General features: G+C 46.2%; 1 protein-coding gene across 1 annotated transcript in view; it reads left to right on the plus strand.

The window, feature by feature from the left end:
• Window positions 1–5,687: 5,687 nt before the first annotated feature.
• Window positions 5,688–9,520, plus strand: part of LOC103071574 (zinc finger protein 239-like) — an 8,482-nt gene continuing 4,649 nt past the window's right edge. The window contains 4 exon segments of the mRNA XM_082931091.1: window positions 5,688–5,793; window positions 7,451–7,605; window positions 7,688–8,094; window positions 8,096–8,304. Of these exon segments, the coding sequence (XP_082787217.1) occupies window positions 5,688–5,793; window positions 7,451–7,605; window positions 7,688–8,094; window positions 8,096–8,304 (877 nt within the window).

Below are 9,520 nucleotides of genomic sequence, written 5' to 3' on the forward strand. Positions count from 1 at the left end.
GTGGCCTCTCCCGTTGCGGAGCACAGGCCCCGGACACGCAGGCTCAGCGGCCATGGCTCACGAGCCTAGCTGCTCCGCAGCATGTGGGATCTCCCCGGACCAGGGCACGAACCCGTGTCCCCTGCATCGGCAGGCGGACTCTCAACAACTGCCCCACCAGGGAAGCTCTATCATAGGATATTGAATATAGTTCTCTGTGCTATACAGAGGGTCTTGTTGTTTATCCATTCTGTATATAAAAGTTTTACATCTGTTAATCCCAACCTCCTACTCCATCCCTCCCCTAAGGCTTATTGTTTAAGCTACTTTTATTCTTGGGATTCTATTTACTGTGTGTTGTGAGGGAGAATAGAATTGGGCTCTACCAGAATAATAAGTACAGAGTTCTGGGGCTCTCAACTTTGTGTGCTCCAAATGAAATAGAAGGAGGATAAAAAACAGCTCTCAGGGTAGATTTGGCCTAATTGCATTGCTGCCTGAGGCCTCCTAGGAAAGTCTGAAGGACCCCTGCACCACGATCTCATGCCCTGGATGTGAGGATTATTTGCGGTTCCACAGTCACTTGGGGCAGGTGATTTGGAAACAACTCTAAGGCCAACTGGCCCGAGGCAGGGGAACGCAATCAGACTCACAGGTTGAAACTGACCTGGAGACTTTCCGGACCACCCATTTCCAGGAACTGACCTGGGGACTTTCCACCCGGCCCAGCCTTCCCGCCTTTCGAGGGGCGGGACTAACGGTCCCCCACGCTACCCGAAAAGACCACCAAATAAGGAATACCCTGCGCCCTCCCGGATTCACCACACACCTTTCCCTTCCTCCCCTATTAATTCTGCCCAAACCCTCGCCAGGGTGCGACTTCTCTGGCCCCTTTCTCTCGGACCAGTGAACCTCGCCCGGGAGCGTACCCAAATAAAGCTTGTTTAAGCTCTCCTCCGTTTTTGGTGCCATTCCTTACAACAGTATTTGGCAGTACCATGAATTGAGGCCCTTGAGTTTAGTGGATGTCCCATGGCATAATTGACAGATATTTGTCTCCTGAGACCCACCTAGGAGCTGTGTGTCCTGAGGATAAAAATCATGCAGGTATATGCATGTAAGACTTAACAAGGCCCAGGGTGGGTAACATATTCTGTACAAAAATAGTGATTGGATTAACTGGAACTGGGGGGAGACTTCAGCAAAGTAGAGTGGATAATCCCCTTTCAAAGGGGTATCTGTAAATGTTCCAGAAACTAGCTAAGTGGTAAGAAATTGTACATAACTTGGGACCTACAGTACAGTCCACCGAAATCTGGATACATCCCCTTTAAGAACCTGAAAACCTGCCCCGCCTCAGAGCCTCAGGATACTCCGCAACTCTCGCGTTGGGGCGGGACCTTTCCAGGAAGTGGGGAGCACCGCCCCTTGCCTGGGCCTGGGGCGCTATGAACTACGTTACCCGGAAGGCACTGAGCCGCAGAAGAGAAGCACTTCCGTTCTAGAAGACGGCGTCTGGGCGGGACTTCCGGCGTGGACCGCGGGCGACGTTTTGTAAACTCGGGGAGCTAAGTTGTTAACTTGTGGGGAGCTTCGGAACCCTGGGCCGGCCTGAGGTTAGGGAGCCGTGAAGCTGTTGTGTCCGCTGATCTGAGGAGGTTCTGAGGCTCGGCGTGGGCGCCATCTAGCCTGACTCTGTCTCGGGGCCGGGACAGGGGCCACCGTGCTCGGGACCCTCATTCACCCATACACTCCGCTGTTGGCGGCGGAGCTGATGGGTCCAATCCAGGTAAATCCGGCGCCTTCCGGGCCCTCCCCCAACTCTTCTTATTCTGCAGTAGTTTGGTTCTAAATCGAGGTTCTGTAACGAGTGTCCTATACTTATTTGTCCCCCCAAACCTTGTTTTTCCCAATTTTGAAATATGAACTGCGTGGGGAAAAAAATTGCAGAGAACTTACACGTGCAGATGAATAAGCCGCTTTAAAATTAATATGTGTTCACTGCTCAGGTCAAAAAATGCGATATCAATAGGACCCCATAGGCTCCTGTGCGGTCCTTCCAAAACAGTTATCTCCATTTCTCCAAGGTTAAGGTGTTATCTGATGTTTCAAGTAAGCATCTTTCTTGATAGTTTTGCCAACTATCTGAAAAATATTCGACGACTGTAGTTTAACTTCTCTCGCTTGTTGTAAGACTTTTTATGAATGGAATCATATAAATATTATGTGTTTTCCTTCATGTGCACAGTATGGTGTGATTTACCCATGTTTTTCATGACCATTCATTTTCCTTTTTGTGCAGTATTCTATAGATATAAGTATGAGTAAAGTGGTGTATTTATAAATTCTCTCTGCGTTCTGGGGTATATAAAGCAAGCATTTGTCTAGCATGTATGTTAAAATTATTATTGTATTTAATTGAACATTTCCACTTTTTTTCTTAATGATTGCTTTTATTATTTATTTTTGGCTGCATTGGGTCTTCACTGATGTGCGTGGGCTTTCTCTAGTTGCGGCGTGCGGGGGCTACTCTTAATTGTGGTGTGCAGGCTTCTCATTGCGGTGGCTTCTCTTGTTGCAGAGCACGGGCTCTAGGCGCGTGCTCAGTAGTTGTGGCACATGGGCTTAGCTGCTCCGCGGCCTATGGGATCTTCCCGGACCGGGGTTTGAACCTGTGTCCTCTGCATTGGCAGGCAGATTCTTAACCACTGTGTTGCCAGGGAACGGGCTCTAGTGCTCAGTAGTTGTGGCACATGGGCTTAGCTGCTCCGCGGCCTATGGGATCTTCCCGGACCGGGGTTTGAACCTGTGTCCTCTGCATTGGCAGGCAGATTCTTAACCACTGTGTTGCCAGGGAAGTCCCGAACATTTCCACTTTTTGGTCTTGTTTTACACCATCTTACTAATTTTAACGTAGTTCTTTGAGTGAAATTGTTATACTTATTCTTCATCTATACCATCTTTATATTTTGATACACACTTATGCGTTATGTAAATGTATAGTTTTACAGTATTCACACACTTAGATGGTTTTTCTAAGTGATTTTACTCTTTGAGTAATATTTATTTTACCGGAAAATCATCTTTCTCTGGTGGTGTTGCAAGAGAAAATGATTAAGATAGCTTGTTAAAATTTTTGTTTTAAGGGGGACGAAATGAAAATCATTGTAAGGATAAAAAGTTACAATGCCTCGAATCCCTAGCAAGATGTTAAGAACTCAAGAAGATATTTCCATCTTTCTATAATGAGGATGGAACAGAGGTCAAGTCCTAGCTTATCTCCTTTTCCTAAGTTTGAAGAGTCAGAAGTGAGGTCCAGTTATCCTGAACTGCTGGAGGCCAAGCACTATTACTCCAACACCCGCTTTATCACAGATTCACTTTCAGTGTGAAGCAAGTAAATGGTAGTTCCGTTTTCTATCACAGGATGAAAAAAAACTAGTAGGAAATTACAGAAATCTCTGATCGTTTATGGAAAAAAAAACATGGATATATCAAAGAATATGGATAAATATAAAAAGTACATATCCTGGAATTCTATTGTATAATGTTATGATGATTTCAAATCAGAATATAATCTATGAATTATGTAAGCTGGAATTTTGTATAAAACAATAATCTTTAATATAACCAAATTAAAATTTGTAAAGGAAGTATAAGAACTCCTGTTGGCCACTTGTTAGGGCCACCTACAAGCTATGGGAAGAGAAGAATCTATTATTGCCAGGGGAGAAACAGAAGAAGGGAATCAAATGGAAGTGTCAGAAACAGACCTGTACATAAAATGAGACTTAATTTTTGATATTTGTGACTTAGGACTATAATAGTGCATTATGACCTGCCACAACCATTTCCTCGCCAACACAATCCCTTATTCTTCTGGCTCACTGGGCTCCAGTCACACTAACCTCGTGGATGCTGCTCAAACACATCAGACATGACTCTCATAGAGAGTCTTTGTACTCATTTTTCCCACTTCAGGAAAGCTTAAGATGTCCACATGATTTTATGGCACAACTCTAAAAAATTTTCTGCCCTCTTTTACATGCTTTACTTTTTCCTTGAGCATTTGTCTTGCCTGAAATAGTAAATGGTTCACTCACTAATATTCTTTTTTGTCTGTATCACAGATGGGAATTAACGTTACATGGCCCTGCTCATCCCACAGACTCCACATTCAGCAGAACCACTTATGGACCCTGCACTGGTGAGTGTCAGGTGTCCTGCAACTCTTTTGCTGCCACTCTTCCTGGCCTTGGTGTCTCAAGACCCTAGAGAGCCCTACGCTCAGGTTTCTAAGTCCAGGCCAGAGCTTATATGGAGAGCTTCCCATTTTTGGCAGCCAGTAGACTGAGATGTGAAAGGTTGTCTTAGGTACAGAGATTAGTATGTACAAATGCTTGGGGATGAGATTGAGTTGGGAATGCTCTATGACTTGTATGTGTTAGTTAATGTCTGGCGAGAACAGAGAGCAAGGGGGCAAGCGTCAGGCCTAGAATGGTACTCTGAGAAGGTAGGTTTCTGTTCTGAGAGTGATGGCAGACATGGATTTTTTGGAACAGGAGGGGAAGTGATCTTAGGTCTTAAGAGGCTATCCTGGGCTGCAGTGTGCAGAAGTTTCTAAAGTAGGGTCTGACCAGATTTTCTAATGTGGAGCGGTCACAGATGCCTCCAAAGATTTTTCGCTGTGCATCTGGAAGTGTGGAAGTGCCATCAACTGAGATGGGGAAGTCAGTGGTAGGAGTCCGTTTCAGTGAGACTATTAGGAATTGGATTGCAGCCAAGTTGAGTTCCAGATGTTCCAGAGGCTCCCAAGTACAGGGGACAAGTGGACAGCTGAACATGCAGATATAGAGTGCTGGGGGAGGCTTCAGGATGCATTAGGTGACAAGGGAGGAGAGGGGGACTGTCACAAAGACAGACAAGAAAAAGTAGTAGTCATCAGCAGGAAGGGTCAGCAGCAGGAAGGTAGGGGGAAGGGAAAGTCCAGCAGGTGGCCAAGGTTTTCACGGGAGAGTGGCTGTGAAATTGATGCAGAGGGAAAGCAGAAATGGAGGTAAAGTGATACCAAAGTCAGGTTGGTGCTTATTTCTCTTCCTATGCACTCACCAGGCTTTTGTGGTGGAACTTAGGGCTTTTCTGTCAAGGGCTGGGGAGCTGCCAGTGGAGAGTTGGGATCCTGTTGCATTGGCAAGCACTTTCTGAGTGCCATGTGAAGAAGGGTATTTGAGGAGACAGGAGACATACCAATTTTATGGACCAGATTGTGGCAATGGGGATCTGATGTATGAGGAGTTATCCAGTGAGTCATATGCATGTGGGGAAGGTGTGTGAAGTAATTGCCCAAGGTACTAGGAGCTTAAGAGAGAAAGATAGGCCTAAGTGTGTTTGTGTCTGGGAGACATTATCCTGGGGACTCTCAGGCTGTTATCTTGCAGGAGAGGGAGGGGGCCCTACATACCAGGAGCACAGATTTAGATGGCGTCTATCTGTCCACCTGCCTCTTGTTGCTGAGGCTGGATCTAGTGATCAAGGAAGCATGAAGAGTTATTGGGTACCACTGCCCTCTAAGTCAGGGAACTGGGGAGGAAGATGAACCTAGAGTGAATATGAGCTGGGATTAGGTGTTCTTATGGGGTCCTGGGGAAAGAGGCTGCTTATGGACACATCTGTCCCCATCATCACAGGGCCGTGTGACCTTTGAGGACATGGCTGTGTACTTTTCCCAGGAGGAATGGAGGCTTCTTGATGAGGCCCAGAGACTCCTGTACCATGGTGTGACGCTGGAGACCTTTGCACTTGTTGCATCATTGGGTAAGGCCCTCCCACCTATCCCAGCATCCTGGGAAGGTCTCTGCCTTTCCCATTTTTCCCAAAGGCAAGTCTGTTTTTTCACAGCTAGGTAGTGAGTACATCTCTATTACTGCTTCCCTGTCATACATGCTGTAGGTGCCAAGGCTAGGTGAGTGTATACTACCTCCTTTCAGAAGTATCCCCAGTACCAGAGGCTCTGAAGTTTTCTGGATCATAAGACTTGGAAATAGTTCGGTGGGTTCCATTAGCCTCAGCCACTCCCTGCTAAGTTGACTCTGTAGACACATGCACCTCTGTGCTCCAGGTTCTGCCCCCTTCCAGCTGACATTTCCTGGGCCCTGACTGTACCAGGAATTGTTGGGGCTCAACGTGGTCACTATTTGTGGGATCCACTTGGCTGTTGCTGTGAGACCCTCCTCAAAGATTCTTTTTGTGATATTATTTTTCTTTCCTGAGATTGTTTTGGGATTGGTTGTACCCCTGGGCCAGTACTGAGCACTCATCTATTGTGTCTTTCCCTTAGGACTTGCATTTTCTAGGTCCCATGTTATGTCCAGCTGGAGCTGGGAGGTGAACCCTGGGTTACTTGACAGAGTGGACATGACTCCAGCCACAGCATGAGGGGCTCAAAGTGGGCTTGGCTCCAGTGATTGGCATCAGGGGGAGGAAGTGATGATATGGCTGGGTTCAAATTACATCAGGAACATGTCTGGTGCCCCACAATGTTTTGGTGCCAAAGCCATCGACTGTGTACCTCATTTCTGTGTACACTGCCCCCATCATTGGGTCTTTTGCTTGGTGAGTCTTCCCTGTTCTGTGATGTGGAGAGGCCCAGTCCTGCACAGAGGCCCTTTCCTAATCAGACCCCAGCTCCTTTGTCCTGAAAAACGGCCCAAGGATTTTTTCCTTGGCATGTCAGACACATATTTGTGATGGGGCTGCCCCCTTCTACCGAAATCTGTATGAACTTCACCTGTATTTCTCTGCTTTCAGGTTGTTGATATGGAGTAGAGGTCAAGGAGACACGTTCTTTGCAAAATGATTCTGTAGAAGTGCTACAAATAAATACTTCAAAGACAAACCTGTCCACCCAGAAGGGCTGTCCCTGGGAGATAGGTAGTCTGGAATTAGAAGGTGGTGTGCATTTACTGAGGAGCTGGGAACAAACCCTAGCCAGAACTTTTGTGGGGCAAGTATAAAATTTCACCAACACAGTAGAGAGAAACTCTTTAGAAGAGACACAGATAAGGAGTTTGTGAAGAGCTGCACAGTCCATGCAACCAAGAAGTCTTTCTCATTCCAGGAGCCTGGGAAGGATTTCCCTGGTAGCTCAGGCCTTCTCCAGCACCAGGTCACTGCACAAAAGGACACCAAGTGTGTGGAGGCCTTTCACAATGGAAAAAGGCACTATAAGTTCAGTGAATGTGGGAAAGCCTTCAGCCACAAACACTCAGTTGCTCAGCATTAAGAGTTTCCACACTGGAAAGAGGCCTTATGAGTACAGGTAATGTGAGAAAACCTTCAGCTGCAAAAACTCACTTGTTCAGCACCAGCGAGTCCATACTGGAGAATGGCTTTATGAATGCAGTGAATGTGGGAAAATCTTCAGTTATAAACACAAACTTGTTCAGCACCTGAGACTCCACACTGGAGAAAGGCCATGAGTGCAATGAATATGGGAAAACTTTTAGCTACAAACTCACAGCTGTTCAGCACCAGCGAATTCACACTGGAGAAAGGCCTTATGAGTGCAGTGTATGTGGGAAATTCTTTACACAAAACTCCAGCCTTATTGCGCACCAAAGAATTCACATTGCCTCACAGCCTTATAAATGCAGTATATGGAAAATTCTTTACCACCAACTACAACCTTATTGCACACCGGCGAGTTCACAGGGGCACAAGGCCTTATGAGTGCAGTGAATGTGGGAAACCTTTCAGCAACAAACCCACACTTGTTCAGCATCAGCGAATTCACACTGGAGAAAGGCCTTATGAGTGCACTGAATGTGGGAAATTCTTCTGTCACAGCTACAAACTTGCTCAGCACCAGAGAGTCCGCACTGGAGAGAGGCCTTACGAATGCAATGAATGTGGGAAAGCTTTTAGCAACCAATTGACACTTGTTCTGCACCAGCTAATTCACACTGGAGAAAGACCTTATAAGTGCAGTGAATGTGGCAAGTTGTTTAGCCAGAGCTCCAACCTTATTGTGCACCAGCGAATTCATACTGTAGTGAAGCCTTTTGAGTGCAGTAAATGTGGGAAACGTTTTAGCCAAAGCTCTACTCTCATTAAGCACCAGAGTTCACACTAGAGAAAAACCACATAAGTGCACTAAATGTGGAGAATTCTTTAGCCAAAGCACCCAGCTTACTCAACACCAAAATGTTCACACCACAGAAAGGCCTCACAAGTGCAGCAAATGTGGAAAAGTTTTCTGTCAAAGGTCTGTTCTGACTGAGAACCAGAAACTTCATTGTCAAGATAGGCCCTATGAGTATAGCAAATGTAGGAAAGTTTTCAGTCAAAAGTCTAACCTCATCTGTCACCACAAAGTTCATACTGGAGAAAAGGCCTTGAAATGAGAGCAGCGAATGAGCTGTCTCCTTAGTTATACATCATACTGAATAGGCTCTGTGAGGGAGTCATCAACTGGAAGTTGAATGCCATACATCCGAACAGCCCTTGTGTGCAGATTGCCTATGAGTACCAGGTTCATAGGAAGCTTTTCAGTAGCCATGCTGTACTTCCTAACCTGCCCACGGCCCTTTCCAGACTTAATGTCACTGTGAGTTTCTTACCTCTTCCAAGTGGCAGATCCCCATACTGGGCATCAGTCACCTTACTGTGGTCAGGGTAGGTAGACTTTTGTGCTGTCCTGTCCCCTGGAGCAAAGCATGAATAGCCTAAGCACTTGGGTTTTGTCATTCTCTTCCATCAACTGGCTAAGATAGGACCTAACCAGCTTTGACCATGGGGATCCAGGTTGGGTTCTGCTGCTGGCTCACAGAGGTTTACCTTCTTTGTTGGCATTGTCTCATGTTATGCTCACAATGGATTTTTCTAGCTCCAGGTCACCCTTTTTGGAAACTGTTTGCTCTGTGCCATAATAAAGACTATTATTTAAGCCCCCTTTCATCTTGGGGTTTGTTCACTGTTAGACTGATGTTGAGAACCATATTGGACTGTCAGGATAAAAAGGAACAGGTTTTGTGAGTGTTGCAAACTGTGTATACCTCAGTGGGGATAGTATCATGGCAGAGAATAGTGTTCACTCCAGTTGTGGTCTAATTTGCATTGTTTTCCAAGGCCTCCTAGGGTAGACTGCAGGGCTCTGTGGGACTAATGTTGAGTCCTGGATGTCAGAATTTTTGGTGGGTTCAGAGGTCATGCTGAGATGAGGACAGTCATGAGAACCACCAGTGATTTGGGAGCTACATGAGAGTGGAAGTCATGTAGTCCAGGCATGTGATTTTTAGGAACCAGGCAGAGGCCCTGGGTAACTCAAGTGGAAACACCTTTCATTGCTCACCAGTCTTCATTGCTACTGCAATAGAATCCCTCCCAAGGACAAGGAGAGGGGGTGGAGTTAACGTGTGGTTGGCAGAGTTCCACAGAAAAGAGATTCAGATTTTTATGTGAAGCCAATTTCTATTAAAACTTAATTGAGGGCTTCCCTGGTGGCGCAGTGGTTGAGAGTCCGCCTGCCGATGCAGGGGACACG

This window comes from Lipotes vexillifer, unplaced genomic scaffold (genome assembly GCF_000442215.2).
Source record: "Lipotes vexillifer unplaced genomic scaffold, Lipotes_vexillifer_v1.1 scaffold995, whole genome shotgun sequence".
In the NCBI taxonomy this organism is placed as follows: Eukaryota; Metazoa; Chordata; class Mammalia; order Artiodactyla; family Lipotidae; genus Lipotes; species Lipotes vexillifer.